The 15,430-nt window shown below is 45.8% G+C and overlaps 2 protein-coding genes and 1 long non-coding RNA gene across 7 annotated transcripts in view; 1 reads left to right on the forward strand and 2 right to left on the reverse strand.

Moving 5' to 3' along the window:
- Positions 1 to 347: 347 nt before the first annotated feature.
- On the reverse strand, positions 348 to 9,046 carry MTX3 (metaxin 3). Of its 5 annotated transcripts, none has more exons than XM_040580503.1 (9): positions 8,902 to 9,046; positions 8,268 to 8,337; positions 6,879 to 6,955; positions 5,306 to 5,398; positions 4,051 to 4,233; positions 3,828 to 3,904; positions 2,800 to 2,957; positions 2,295 to 2,383; positions 348 to 858 (listed from the first exon to the last, which is right to left on the reverse strand). In XM_040580503.1, the coding sequence occupies exons 1-9, from the start codon at positions 8,980 to 8,982 to the stop codon at positions 784 to 786; spliced, it is 903 nt and encodes a 300-aa protein (XP_040436437.1). In that variant the 5' UTR covers positions 8,983 to 9,046; the 3' UTR covers positions 348 to 783. The 5 variants fall into 5 exon arrangements, with proteins under 5 accessions (XP_040436437.1, XP_040436436.1, XP_040436441.1 ...); XM_040580502.1 differs by having other exon boundaries at positions 348 to 832; positions 8,902 to 9,045; XM_040580507.1 differs by lacking the exon at positions 2,295 to 2,383 and having other exon boundaries at positions 348 to 832; positions 8,902 to 9,045.
- Positions 9,047 to 9,840: 794 nt separating this feature from the next.
- On the reverse strand, positions 9,841 to 14,592 carry LOC121081323. Its single transcript, XR_005825647.1, has 2 exons — positions 14,357 to 14,592; positions 9,841 to 10,304 (listed from the first exon to the last, which is right to left on the reverse strand). It is a non-coding gene; the product is annotated as an uncharacterized LOC121081323 (long non-coding RNA).
- Positions 13,734 to 15,430, forward strand: part of THBS4 (thrombospondin 4) — a 45,420-nt gene continuing 43,723 nt past the window's right edge. The window contains exon 1 of the mRNA XM_040580254.1: positions 13,734 to 13,872. Coding sequence (XP_040436188.1) covers positions 13,785 to 13,872 — 88 coding nt within the window. The 5' untranslated portion in view covers positions 13,734 to 13,784. The remainder of the gene's footprint in view (positions 13,873 to 15,430) is intronic.

Genomic DNA, 15,430 nt, shown 5'->3' on the forward strand with positions numbered 1-15,430 from the left:
CCCCCAGGACCCCACTGGCCACCAGGGCACACTGCTGGCTCATGGGCACCTTGCTGTGCTCCAGCACTCCCAGGCCCTTCTCCGCAGAGCTGCCTTCCAGCAGGTCAGCCCCAGCCTGTGCTGGTGCGTGGGGTTGTCCCTCCCCAGGTGCAGGACCCTACACTTGCCTCTGCTGAACTTCATCAGGTTCCTCTCTGCCCAATTCTCTGGCCTGTCCAGGTCTCACTGAACGGCAGCAAAGCCTATTGGGTATCAAGGAAGGGCAACATTTCATTCTTTTCCTAGTCTTTTCACCAATTTTGCAACTGGACTTTGTAATTTTCAGACAGACACAAGAGCACACCCACTCACATGTTGTAACATGATTACAGCAAAATCAAAAGCCACAAAATAAAATAATGGTGAGCATTCCATAAGTGGAATTTTAACTTTTGGTCAACATTTCTGCTAGGCTAAAGGCAAAAATATGCTATATAAAATCACTTTAACAACTGCAGAAAAAAGCCTCTTGTTTAATTTAGCCTCAGCTTCATGTGTGGTCAGCCTGAACTATGCAATTTCCTAAAAGAACAAGTATATAGTAGATTGTAAAGCTAAATTTCTTCCCTACTTGTATTCATTAGCAGCTTCTCCCCTTGCAAAACAACATTCATGTGAAAAAATTTACTGTGGCACTCAGAACAGTTGAAGGCAAACACATGTGTACGAGCAACAAAAGCTGTCAAGGTGACAAACGATTCAATGGACTGCTTTCTTCGCCACCTGCAGCAAGCTTGAGTGTTGTTAGCTTTCGAGGGGGGTGCTGAGGACTCTTACGAAGGTTGTCGTCCATCTGCAGAGAAATAATGAGAGCCGAATCTGGCAAACAGTAGAATATAGATTATACAATTAGTCTATCTGTCAAGGCTGCCATCATTAATGCTGATTGGTGGTTTGGGGAAGGGGGGGGGGGGCAGGGGGGGCAGTATTTTTTACCCTGTTATTTCAGTCCCAGACAAAACTGATACTTTGGTTCCTTTCCACTCCTGAACACTTTTTCCACTCCTAAACACATGCTTGTGTTAGAGCTGCTATTCATTCCATTAGCATATGTTACGTCAAACCCAGGGCAAACAGATGTGCTTCTCCTCAATCGTTTCACCAAGATTGCTAAAGAAAGCAACACTGGACCTTCTTCTAAGAGGTCAAAGTTTCAATTTGGTATAATAGCCAAATGCTGCTAGAAAGCATATAAGAAGTCAAACTGCTAACATCAATGGATGCTTTTGCATGTTCATTCAGCAACTTGCAAGAACAAACCTTTTTCAAATTAAGAATGTTCTGGAGGCACTGGGTGAATTCAGGATAGTTACAGATTTCAAAAAGTATTTAATAAAGAACTTATTGCAAGCCCTTTCAAAGACAGGTTAAAATTAAGCTCTGAATATAAAGATTGTATATTTTCATAGCAAATCAATCTAATACTCTGTGCATAATGTGCTATCAAAGAGTCTAGTTACTACAGAATAAACAGTCACAGAAGACAGCACAGGGGAGATCTCCAGAGGCTGTCTAGTCCATCCCATTTCCTCAAGGTAGGACCAGCTTTACCTAAATCATGCCTGACAAATATATGTGTAACCCATTCTTTAAAACTTCCACAGCCACACTTCAAAACCACAAAGAGGAGATACAATCAATACATAATGCTACAAAAGCTGATCATAGTCAATGATCTATTTCACACACTAATCTTTTTTTCAGGAAGAAATGCCTTCCAACCTTCAGGTTAAAAGTCCTCTGTCTGCATCAGAAGACTAATTCTCCCCAAGTGTTTTTCACACAGGTTGATAGGTGCTGAATGAGTGCTTTAGAAACAAAAAAATACAAAGAAATAAAAGCTAGATGTAGAACAAGCAGGACAAAGTGTGACTGTAGGTTAGGGACTACAGCATTCAGCTGGGAACAAGGAGAGCTGGCAATCAGTCTTAACTTGCAAGACCATTTCCAAGTTTTGATCAAAACATTTGCCTCCTCTTTTGCTGAAATGTACACTTGCAGAAAGACACCCTTCTTTTGTTGATATGTGTGCTTGCAAGACAATGTTCTTTGGATTGTAATAAAAATACTTTTAAAGTACAAGGCTTCATTAATTATTCCTTTCAAACGACATTCTTCCTGCCTCTTACACAAAGTAACTCTCTAGAAAAAAGCAATTAAAGTGTCCATTGTACAGTTGCAGTTGACATGCAAGGATATCTGTGAACAAGTAACCACAACGAAGCAGGAAAATTAGAGACTGAAGCAAAAGTAACCTTTTCAATCAAGTTGGATTCTTTATTTACAAGCTGTGTGAGTTTCTGCAGATTAGCATCTGCTGTATCCTGTCCAGCCGGAGAATGGCCTGGAGAGTGAAGGCAGAAAGATGAAGAGTGAAAAGGTATTTACAAAAGCTTTGAAACCCTTAAAAAATAAACCCACATTGGAGAAAAAGTTCATGCGCTATTTTTATCTGAAGAAGAATTTAAGTGGAAAAGCCATTCCATGTGAAAAAACCACAAGTACTAAGCATGAGCCATAGCACAGATACAGGTGCATTTTGCCAATGCTTGACAAAGTTTAAAACTGAGTATTAACCCTTGCTTTTAATTTTCAGTCCCTTCTGCACAACTCTGGAAGTTTCTCTACCTCATTTCCCCACAGAAGCTCTAGCATAAACTATGTAAAATCCAATTCTGCCTTGGTTCACAGGTGGAATCCTGGAGTCCTAATTCAAACAAGACTACACATGACAAAAAGGGGAAAAGAAACACAGCTTACCTAAGACAGTTAACCTGAAGTAGCAAGTCAAAATATCATCACAGAATCGACACAGATTGGGAAGCTGCTTCAAATGCTCTTGTAATTGTACCCTGGGGAAGCACACTTTATAAATTGGTGCAAGGAAACCAAACACAAAGGCATCCAAGGTGGTAGGACTGAAAAGAGTGACAAAACAAAAGCGACTGAGGTAAGACGTTAAGACCTCTACAACTAAACCATTTTCTGTATATGTCAAACATAACTCAGGACAGCAGACAGTCAGCTCTTCTGGTATTCTATCTTTTCATATCAATCTGGTAAAGGCTTTGTACAGATTGATTTCAATGCCTCTGAACAAGAGACATACTGGCAAGCTGAAACAGTAACTTCAGCATTCAAAGGCAGCCATGCTGTCATGTACACTGACAAACAAGCCACTCTGAAACACATTTCTGACACCACAAAAGCCAAGCTATATACCAGGGGACCAGGCTCCTCTCTCATGAAGTGGTCCAACTTCAGTGGCTGAAGAAACAGATCATCCTTTTTAAGCCCTGTGGGTGCTTTGCTGTTGGCAGTACCTGCTTCCTGCTCTGTGCACATACCACAGGAAGAGGAGTATTCCTGGACCAACATCCTCCTCCCACGAAGGTAGTGGTAACACCTCAGGCTTAAAGCATTTCTTCTACGTATGAGCACAGGAGGTGACATTCACTGGCTAGAAAAGCATTCTCTAGCGCTACACTAATTCATCAGGCACCCCACATTTTCTTAGCAGCTGTGGGCAGCATCCACTTGTCTGTGGAAAACACAACGTAAGGAAGACATCACATTGCCTTAGTCTAAAGATCTCATTTGTGCCCTGTTTGCTCATTCAGATTTATCTGAAAAGCACAAGTGTGAGACATGAAACTACTGTGCAGCACTTTTAACCTGCTCTGGCAGGTTAGAAAAAAAATAAAAATTAAGTGTAAAGTGTTCACAGAGTCATGTGGCATCTGGTTTATCAGTCATTAAAAAAAAAAATAAAAAGAAGTCACACTCACGTATCCCCAAAGAAAAACTGAGATGTTCCCAATCTCTTCGACAGGAGATTTAGGCACTCCTTGGCATCCCTGTATATCTGATAAGACACAAGACTTTCTGAGAGCCCTAGGTGTAGCAAAGCTAGTAGCACAGCATTGTTCATCGTCTGACAGTGTGCTAGGCTGTTTCAGTTCTTGCCTTCAACAGCATCAACTTACAAATTCTTTACTACAGAACACACACCTGTGCTTCTACTTCAGTGAGACTGTAGAGTGGAGGCCCTCCTCTGGTCAACAAGATCCTGTTCAGCGCTTCCCTGGACATCCTTCCAGGCAGATACAAACTCAGTGGGAAGGCAATCCTTGAGGCAAACCATGGCTTTGTCACACTGCAGTAATTTTCAGCCTCAACCCAAAAAGTGTGCAGCTGTATCAACACAAGGGAAAATATGACTGGAATTTAAGTAAGAATAGCATGTATCTCTTAAAAGTTTGATGCGTATGATCTCCGTCAGAGAAGCAGAAGCACCAGGAATTACTGTAATTTAAGGCAATCAGGCTCCATAAAGGATTATACTAACCCTTTGACAGTAGGAGTGTATAATTAAGGTAACAGCTACCTTCCACCCAAAGAAAACCAAGAAAGATAATACATAGACCCATACACATGTGCCTAAAATTATATACCTGCTCATGTTTATATATGTATATACATACACACACACTCATACACACACACCGTACATAGAAAATATATGACAAAAAAGTGGCAGACTTACAGGATCAGGTTGAACTCTCTAGAATTTTTCTATTTTGGTTTATATCAATCTTAAAATAAAAGATACAATGAAATAATGAATTTGAAACCTAGGGGGTCAGCTGAAGCTGACCTATGATAGTCAGCTAGCCTATGATACCATCTCATCTGAGTACTTTTTCCTGTGCAAACTGAAGGCAAAGTCATTTAGCAGATCCAATGTCTGGGGATTTTTATACCTCTAACGTACTTAGACTAAACTGGTGAGGGCTTGCGGCCTTGTGCTACTTAGAACTGAAAAATGAAACTACTGATGGATATCTTAATTTCTCAAAAGTTCTAAATGAACAGTTCAAAAGGCTTCCACAGTTGCGCACCACACATCAGACATAGCACATCTTACTCAAAGCTTTTTCAAAAGAGTCAAATGAAACAAAAAAACAGCTACAATAAGTTTTTTCAGGATACTGTTTCCCAAAAAAGGATTAAAAACCCCAACATTCACAGGTGCCCTTTTAAAATGTGTTTCATAAATTCATTACTATTACTTCACACCTCACAAACGCGCACTTCTTTCCTTTTCAAAAGCTGCTAGGCAGCATTTCCAAAATTGCACTAACAAAGCCAATACATTCCAGCCAGGACTACAGCTGACAGACTTCAATGTCTCTCATGCTGGGCACCTCTTGTAGCATTCCCTTCCAAAAATTCTGACCATTGTGAAGTATTTCTCAGTATTTACCAGAGCAGGAAGCAGCTTCTCTTCAAGTAGTGCAATATATGCCAGTGTATCAGCTCCTTGTTTTGCAGACAATTCATAATCAGCATTATATTTCTATGAATTAAAAAACAAAAAACCAAAACATGACAACATACTACAAACAGCGTTCCACAGAACTTTCCAGAAAGATCACCAACGCAACCTAAAGTTGCTTCAAACTAAACAGCTATCAGGTTAGTACTGTAACAACACTTTTTAGGACAGAAAGCACATGCTCACTAGAATTTCTTTACTTCTTCAGTCCAGCCATGTCAAACCTCCTTGCATCTCTCTTTTTCCACCTTCCCATTCCTAGATTTTTGGGCCCTCGTATTTTCAAAATAACTCATGGTTTCTTCCCATTGCTTTCCAAGCAAGTGTCCAGAGATACAGTGGCAATTTTTCAGTACTTGGGGATGTAGCAAACCCCTGGCAAGTCCCCATCTTTATTTTTGAAGAAGCATCTGGCATTTAAGCTGCTGTAAGCATTAAAAAAGGCAAGCCATCCCACTTTTTGCTTTTAATAACCATTCTAAAAGCTCAGAAACTGGATGCTAACAACATAAGAGACCAAATGCACAGCTACCTAAATTAATGCAGTTACAGCTGACTGAGCTTTTAATTCTGACACAGGATCCTTTTAAGGTATCCTTTTTTGGGGGGCAGAGGAGATTCACTTCATTAATTTAGAAGCAAAGGCTCAGTGCTGACCCTTAAACATCTGAAAAACAAGCGTATTATTGTTATACTTTAACTCAAAGAGGGTTTTTCTTCACCAACATTATGAAACTTCTGAAATTTAAAACAACTGTCTAAAATCCCATCTCAAGTGCACAGTTGTAAGATCCTGTTTTTCTCCCCCTAAAGATTCAAAGTTTCAATAAACCTTCTTGATTAGGCAGGAACTGAATTTCTAATGTAAAAGCAGAATAGTGGGCTGGAGAACCATCTTAGATGATGATGCCATGTTTCACTAGACATTTTTATTCTTTGTAAATAAAACATTAAAGAGATCTGCAAAAGACAAGCAAGAGTTGACTATGCAGTAATATGACGAGCATCAAGAAATGCTTGCAGACATTTTTATGCTACAAGCTACAGAAAACCTGCATATGTTAAAAACACTGTATGTATTATCCTTCAAAAAAGAGCACTTGGAGACAATTACCTATTAAAGCAGATAAAACCACAGACCTCCCAAACACTGATATCCTAGGTCTCCAAAGCCATAATAATTTTAACATAATGATGTTAAAAGTGTTATAATTACAAGCAAAGGTGCTCAGTGAAAAACTGCTCAATTAAGACCAGTTAGTTGTCCTTTTCAATGAACAGTTTTCTTGTGCCTATTTTCAAATCTTCCACATAACTAACAATCACATTTTCAAACAGTAATCTGTTACCCACCATTCTGCAATTCTCTGGCATACATGAAAAACAGGGAAACACCGGGTCTGAACTGAGTTCCAGATTTTCAGAAGCCTGTATCAATGTATATGGGGACATGCTGAGTCACTACAAGGCAGAGAAAACCAATCTTCTGAAAGAGCCCCACCTGTTTTCTTAAGAAGTTTAGTATTTTTGCTGGCTGAGAAATAACAATGTCTTCTGCTATCAGGACTGGTACATCTCCTAGAAGGCATAAATAATAAAGTCAACAATTTATATGAATGAAATCTAACATAACTAGAAAGCAATCAGTCACTGCATCCACTTTCCCTTTTCTCCATAGCATGCTCTGATCTTCCTAAACATATACACATAAAATAAGCTTTACATAGCAGTGGAGTTCCACTACACTCACAAATATGTTTAGTGTATTGTGGCCTTCACCAACAGCAATACATAAAACCAGGCCCACATCAAATCAGACTGAAGGCAACGTTTTCTGCTAGATATCTGATACTTCGAGAACCAGCCTATTTGTCTGGATTTCCCATGTTCATCTTAAGAAAAAAATTCCAATCCAGTCCAACTGCCCTCCCAACCCATTCACCTCTGGGCCTCTCCTTTCTTGTACTCTAATTTTTCCCAGCCCTTCCCCTCTAAATCCATTTTAACCACCTGTTTCCCCTAGCCTTGCTACAACCACTGCCCAAGCTACCACTGCATAACCATCAACTTTTCCAGCACCAGGTATGTCACTTCTGCCTAACATGATTGTGCTGCTAAATACGATTAAAGTATCGATTATCAGTAACACTTACTATTTCAAATTTATTCTTTTTTTTTTTTTTTTTTAAATGGATTTAATGTATTTTGGCTATAACAAGTCAGGGAACTTTTGGCAAGTACACCTTGCTAGTTTTGGTACTTTCTGCTAACAGAAAACAATAGACTGAAAAATAAAGAGTCAAAGGTGCAACTTCTGCATGGATACAGTAATGCCTACGCTGACGATGTGTATGTGTCAATGACAGAGTACTTTAACAATGCAGTGATTTTACCTCTCGGGAACACACCAAGACAGTAACTTAAATGCCAAGCAAACAAGTAAGAATAAGCAGAAGTATCCAACATGAAGCAGTCCTCTGTGATACGTTAGTTTCAACTTCTCTGGCAACTAAGCTGTTAGTCACCTTTTCTGAGTGCGAAACACTTAGATTTACTTTCACTAGGCCATCACTTTAAGACTGCCTGACAGAAACGAGGTCTGTATTGGCACCAGTGCTTTGTCAACTCTCTGCTGCTTCAGCCATACACATTTAAATGAAGTATCTTTTGAGACACCTTATTTATGCCCTCCATTATTTTACTCCCACAAATTCATCACACTTAATCCTGTACAGTCATTCACTGATGTACTGTGAAAGCAGGTAGCCTTCACTGGGCTGGTTACACTCATGGACATAAAACCAAAGCAAACCCAGGAAAAATGCAGAAACTGGAACCTTAATTTATAACGTGGCTATGATTAAAAGAACAAAAACCGCAACGATGGTACCTTTCGGAGCTCTCCAAGAGTTATTTATAGTATTCACTGTCAGGGGAGCACCAGAAAATTTTGCGTAAGCCTGCAATAAAGATTGTGGGGAAACAAATCCAGCCGCTGCATAAGTGGAAGACGGCACTTTTAGAAGTTTCAAGCAGCTGCGGGCACTGAAGATCGACTAAAAGCAAACGCGCCTACCGCGCGTTGGCCTTCAGTCGCTCTCTGGTGCCCTGCTGCGCTCCCGGGCAGCGCCGCCCGCTCAGGCCGCGGCCAGGCAGCCCCGGGAAGGCGCGAAGCCCTCGGGCAGGGCCGCAGCCGGGCCCGGCCCCGCGGGGACGGAGGCAGCGGCCCGCGGCCAGGCGGCTCCCTCGGGGGCAAGCGCCGGGGGCCGCCCCGCCCCGCCAGGCCGCGCCGCGGGCCCCGCCGCCGCGGCCCCCCCCCGCCCGGCCCAGCGCGGCGGCTGCGGCGGGCCCCTCGTCCTGCACAGCCCGGCCTCGGGGCGGCGAGGACGGGTGCGCCCTGCGGCGGCGGCGCCTCGCCCGCAGGGGGAAGAGCCCGCGGCCGGCCGCGCAAGCAAGACCCGGGGCGCCGTCCCGCCGTCCCTTCCTCCCTCCCTCCCGGGGCGGCGGCGGCCGCCGGCCGTTACCATGACGGTTAGCGACTCCGGGTGCAGGGACGGCAGTCCCCAGTCGCCTCCCCAGCAGCTCAGCTCCATGGGGGCTGCCATCTTGTCCGCCGCCCGCGCCGGCCCGGGAAGCGCGGCGCCGCTGTCCCTCGCACGGCGGCGCCCGAGCGCCCCCGGCCGGGCCGCGGGGAGGCAGAAGGCGGCGGGGGCGTGCGCGCCTGAGGGCACCGGCGCGGGGGCGGGCCCTGCCCCGGGCACCGGCGCCGAGGCCGGGGGGCCGCGGGCTGGGGAAGGGCCGTCGCGGCCCGGAGCTGCCGCCCCGTGAGGAAACGCCGCCCGGCCTGAGGCGCCGCCGCTTTGCTCGTGGCACACGGCAGCGTAACGCCTCGCTGCACCCTGCTCCCAGCCGTGACTTTCGACAGGAGAATAAAATGCGGCTTTCGACCAAACGTGAGGCGCAGTCGTCGGCAATTTGTCCTTAAAAATAAGGAACTCTGATCATATGGTACCGGTTTTGTCCAGGTTATAATAACAGCCTATTCAGCGGTTGGTTTTTTTTACTGTGGATTTTTAAAGGCATCGAGTTGTCAGCCGTTTCATTTCAGTGTTCGTGCAGACATGCCACTGCACGTCTAAGTACTATGTCAAGTAAAATGTTTCCATCCTTCCCACACAAGGCAAAAATATCACACGCTGACTTCAAAAAAACCCTGCACTGACCACCCTTACTCAGGTCCTCCATGTGCAAAGGGATGAGGAAAGCTTCATCTGTCCCGTCCCATTCCTGCCCCCGCCCCCACCATCCCCACTTTAAGGTCTCCATGAAATTTGTGGCAGAAAGTGTCACAACAAAAACCTATGACACTGATCTGAGATCGTTCTGCTCTGTTTAGAAAGAGCATGGGAGAAGCAGCACGTATTCATACTTCTCCGAAAAATGAACAACTGGCAAAGTTTGCATAGGAGTTTTTTTGTTTTATTTTGTTGTTTATTTGTTTTTTTTTAAATGGCTGCATTACATTTCTGCCTGTGAGAAGGTATTTAAGGTACATGTTCTTAAGGACACCTTTCTTCTCTTCCTCCGTACTGGGAACAGCTAACCTATAGCCAGTCTGTCGACGTCCTTCACTTTGACCTGCTCATTGAGATGTGCGGAGGCAAGGGTGGCTCCTAACAGCTGTGGTCCCAAACATCGCTTTCTGTGAGAAGGATGAGCCAGCTTATGGCTTTTCCTAAGGCAGGCTGCAAGAAGGCTTAGGAGGTAAATAGGAGAGTAAACTTTCTTTGCAATGCCTTAGGGCCCAGTTGATCTTTCTGCTGTTGTGAGTCCAGAGCAAAGATGGAAAAAAGGCCATCTGCATCTTTCCTCCCCCATCCAAAAGCTCTTCAGGAACTTTTTCCCCTTGGGTGCCTGAGTGGAATTCCTATTAGTGTAAATGAAAAGTAAATAGGTGCACTGAGAATGGATATATGCCTTGACTTGAAAAAGTGGGACTTCAATTTCTGTTTCTGAAAAGCAAAACTTCTTCCGAATCTTGTGTTTGAAACTTTATGTTTTACAAAATTTTTAGGAGAATGTGGCAGGTTCAAAGCCGGAAGTGTCAAAGTAAATACAGAAGGATGTGGTTTAAAGCCAGTATTTCCCTTGCATTAAGACTCCTATATCTTAATTGCCCATGAATCCCGATTTTTAATCATCCTTATAATTACATAAAAACAGTGAGTCTCCTGATGCATATTAGGAGCAAAATATGAAAGCTGAATTGAGCAGCAGAGATTCCTTGCTACTTCCCCTACCCCATTACTTGGCATTTGAACAAGTCACAGACAGTTCTGTAAAGCAAAATCTGTAATGTTGCCAGCTTCTCTGTATTCTATATGCTTAGAATTGTATTGATTTGTGTAAAGTCAGCAGGATACATATTTTAATGGTTGAGGTTTACTTGCAGATTCTATATAAAAGTATTACACTCATATATTTCTGTAAGAAACTTCCTTACAAAATGTTATTGGCTTTATGAAAAGTTTCTTGAAAACACAATGCCCAATAACCAAGTTTCTTACCCAAGACATTAACTTCCAGTAAATTAAGGTGGAGTTTGTACTTCAGAGAATACACAAAAGTGAAAAGGTAATAGCTGGTATTCCATTGTTGTTATTGAAAATTATAATTCAAAGGTCAAATAGCCCCTTCCAGACAGCAGATAAACATACTTTGTGAAAATCCCTTAAAGAAGGTTGAGCTTGAGCACAAAATCCCCTTCAGTCTGTAATATACTCCAATAATAAAACTCAGCATAGAAACGAAAACTGGGAAAACTAGTGACCTTTATGTGTTCTGGCTAAGTTCATCTAAACATGGACTTAAGCTTCTGTTTATGTACACTGTGAACTGCTTCCCTGCTAGATTGTATTGTGCGGCATGCTCTGTCTGCCAAATACTTCTTCCATGTGCATTCTTGGTGAATAAGCATGGAAAATAAGCAGATGTAAGAGCAAGAACAGGATACGGCCCTCACAAATCTAACTAACAAGTAGTAGTGCCACAAGTGCTACAAACAAGATCCTCTTCCCATAGAGTCAATTGGCATCAGTGCAAGTGAATCCTCTGTAGTTGAATCAAATGAAAAATGGTAACTTAAACTATCTAATAATATTTTTGAAAGAATAATTTTTTTCAAGAAAACTTTCTGTATGTTTTGATAAACTCAAATAAATTGCATAATAAATGGTTGCTAATAATTGATGTTCCCTTACATGAAAGCAAAACTTTACTGTAATTTTATCCCTTTTTTTTTTTTTCCGTCTGCTATAGTCACTAAATACTTTAATACGGCATTGTGATGATTTTGCAGACCTTCATGATGGTTTTGTGCCAGGCATTTAGGCCTGTGTTTTTAAAGAATGCTCTTTGGTGATGAGGGCTTCTCCTTAACAGATATCAGAGCAGCATCAGTGCTGCTGTAGGTCCACATATTAGCCTCTGCTGCACCTGTGCTACCTCCTTTGTTTAGGCTGGGGATGAGTTCTGGACTCAGACTCCTTTCTAGGGAGCTTGTGGCACTGTAAGTCCTTCCTTCTTTTGCTCCATATACTTGCCTCCTGCCCTACCCCTACCCCCATTCAGCCTCCCTCTTTCTCCCTGCTTCATAGCACTCTGTTCTGCTTCTCAGTTTTTCTCACTCCGCTGTGCAGCTATCTGCCAGCCCACTGACACCATGACACCCTGTCACTTCCACTGCAAGGGCAAAGATGGTGGGAGTGAGGCTGAGGCGTTTCTTATTGTAGGGAGATGTATACAGAAGAGCAGTGGGGCGAGGAGCAGGAGTAGCACTGTGCTGGGACACATTGCATAAGGGGTAGCAGCCTCCAGCCTGGTGGTGGGCAGAGGAAGAAATGAGCACCTGAATAAGCAAGGAAGTAGGGTGTGTTACAGGGGATATACCACCTGGGGAGGGCAACTAAAGCGCTCGTGCATGCAGGCTAGCTGAGGGTATTTGAAAAGCCCACTGCTCCAGGATCGGAGAGGAGCCCATGGCCGTGCTCTGTGGGGTGGCAGAGCAGCTTGGGCAGACGCTTTGCAGTGTGCTCTGTAGGGTGCTGTGTCTTGCCTGCACACAAAGAGGCCCCCTGGGGCTGCTCTCTGCGGTGCTTGTTAGCTGCATATGCCAAACCTGATGTGACTGAATATTAATCCATACTACTTTTCACACTTAACATAAAATTTCCCTGTTATTGTTGCCCTTCTTTTTATGATGTAAATAGTATCAGACAGCTCCAGCTATTCCAACTGGGTAGCAAGCTGTGAGGCGCCCACCACAGCTTCCTGGCTTTCTTCTGATGTGACAGAGGTTAGTCTGCAGGGCTGAGGCACACAGAGGGGCACAGGACAGAGGGCCATGCAGCAGGTTGGAAAGCCCACCACGTGCTGTCAACTCCTGAGTGGAAGAAGCACCTTGCAGCTCTTCTGCTGCCACAGGGTCCAGCGGGAGACCCCTTCCCTTGTGAGCCAGAAAGGGGGGGGGGGGGGGGGGGGGGGGGGCGGGGGGTTGCTACCTGATGGGTGGTTTGACATGGGCATGGATGAAACTGCTTGCACAGCTGCTTAGCCCCAAAGGGGCTTGCTCACTAGCTCCCTTTCTCCTGTGCTTTCTTAACACTAGCAATGTAGAAACAAGAAGTTTCTGGACAAGAAACAACGGGATAATGACATCCTGGTGGCACACACAATACTGGAAATCGTGGTAGTTGAAAGCAGAAGTTTTTTAAAAAACTGACTTTGGTTAAGTATCAGGTTTGAGGGTTTTTAAGACTTTTTCAGTAGCCTCAATCCGGTCAGTTTGAGCTCTCCCAATGCTCCTGAGCTCTCTCAATGAAATTGAGGAGCAGATGCTACGTTCCTCACTTTGCCAGTCAGTGTCTTCTAGAAACCCGGTTTGGCCCAGTCTGCAACCTGCACAACCCCTTTTGGTGACACTCTTCAGTTAGAAGTGGACGAGCTAAATTCCTACCGAGGCCAAGCCTAGACACCAGAGAATCCCCATACCTCTAGAACTCAATGCCATTCAATCCAGAGCTCCTCAGAGGCTAAGACCCCCTGCCGGAATCCCGGCAGGTGTTGATTTTGCTGGACCTCGGCAAGGTCCCCGGCTCTGCTGCGCCCCCCGCCCCCGCCCACGGCTCCCGGCGCGGGCCCCGACGGGTCGGTCCCGCCTGGCCCACCCCGCGGCCCGGCCGCCCCCCGCCGCGGCCCCCCGCCCCCAGGGCCCGGGACAGCCCCGGCCAATGGCCTGCGCCTGCCGCCGTCCCTCCCCGGTCCCGGGGCCACCCCGTTAAACGGCGGGACTCGGAGCGGAGCGGCGCGCTGTCTGCCGCCGCTCAGCCGCTGCCTACCCGCAGCCGCCATGGGGTGCGAGCGCCGCGCCGCCCTGTTGCTCCTGCCGCTCGCCCTGCAGCTGTGCCCGGGCCGTGCCGCGCCGCCCGCCCCCCGAGGTAAGGACCCCCGCCGCCCCCGCTTCCCTTGGCTTAGCCAGCCGGCCTTTCCCCTCCTTCATTCGAGACGGCTTTGGATGCGCAGCGCCCCGTCCCCTCGGCCGGGGACCGTGTGCTGGCGGGGGGCGGGCCGCGGGGTTGCCCGCTCCGCAGGTGCGAGGGGAGCGAAGCGGGCGGGGTGCGGGGGGCGCCCCCCAGCCGCCCCGCCGTCGGGCAGCCCCGGCCCCGCGGCCGCCCCCAGCCGTGCTGTGCCCCGCCGGGCTGGCAGCGGGGGCCGGCGGAGGTGGCGGTGGCAGCCGCGCCGTCCCCGCTGCCAGTAGGCGAGGGGCGGTCCGGCTTCACGGGGGCGCGGGTAGGTGTGCTGGGCGTCTGCGGAGCGCTTGTGCAGTTGCAGGCTCTTGTAAATGAGAAGTGAATTGCTACGCTGTGAAAGAAAACTCGTTGGGAAAACTGTACTTCGTGCAGTTCATAGGAAAACGCGTACCTTGTGAATGCAGCGTTACTTGGGCGCTGTTACGCACCGTGTCCGGAGCCGCTTTAGAGCATGCATAAAAGTGAGCGGTGCCGCCCTCCGGGAGCAGCTTGGGGCTGGAACCAGCTCAGCTGTCGAGTGCAGTTAATTATGTTAGTTAATTACAGAGTGAGTAATTTAGAGTCACTGAATCTTTTAGGTTGGAAAAGACCCTTAAGATCATCAAGTCCAACCGTTAACACTGCCAAGTTCAGCATGTCCTGAAGTGCCACATCTACATGTCCTTTAACCTCCAGGGATGGTGACTCAACCATCCAATTCCTGACCACTTCATTAAAGAATTTTTTCTAATATCCAATCCAAACCTCCCCTGGCACAACTGGAGGCTGTTTCCTCTTGTTCCTCTTGTTTCCTCTTGTCGCTTCTTACCTGGGAGAAGAGACTGACCCCCATCTGCCTACAGCCTCCTGTCAGGCAGTTGTAGGGAGCAATAAGGTCCCCCCAGAGCGTCCTCCTGTCCAGGCTGAACAGCCCCAGTTCCCTCAGCTGTTCTTCATAACACTTGTGCTCCAGACCCTTCACCAGCTCCATTGCCCTTCTCTGGACACACTCCAGCACCTCAGTGTCTTTATTGTAGTGAGGGACCCAAAACCTAACACAGTATTCAAGGTGCAGCCTCACCAGTGCCCAGTACAAGGGGATGATTGCTTGGCGCCACTCCAGGAGCCTTAAAGCTGCTCCTGGTTCCTCTGCATTTTTAATCCCATCTGTTGTCTCACAGGTTGATGTTTGACATTTTAATTGGTTAATCCTTAGCTAAGTGAAGCAGATCTAAAAGACAGCAAATCAGATTAATTTAGCTACATTTCCAAAAACCTGTATTGAAGTTCTTCTTGATGTAAAAACATTTCAGCAAATTGTCATATTAGAGAAGTAGGGTATTGCCATATTTTAAAAAATAGAGGCAGATTTCCAGCTTGTTGGGGGCAGTGGCCAGTGAAATACCCCACTCTCAACATATGAAGTTTTCACCTTCTTACAGTAAATCAGAAATTACTGCAGTGGGGCTAGGGTTTCACTGCAGGT

This window comes from Falco naumanni, chromosome Z (assembly GCF_017639655.2).
Source record: "Falco naumanni isolate bFalNau1 chromosome Z, bFalNau1.pat, whole genome shotgun sequence".
Classification (NCBI taxonomy): domain Eukaryota; kingdom Metazoa; phylum Chordata; class Aves; order Falconiformes; family Falconidae; genus Falco; species Falco naumanni.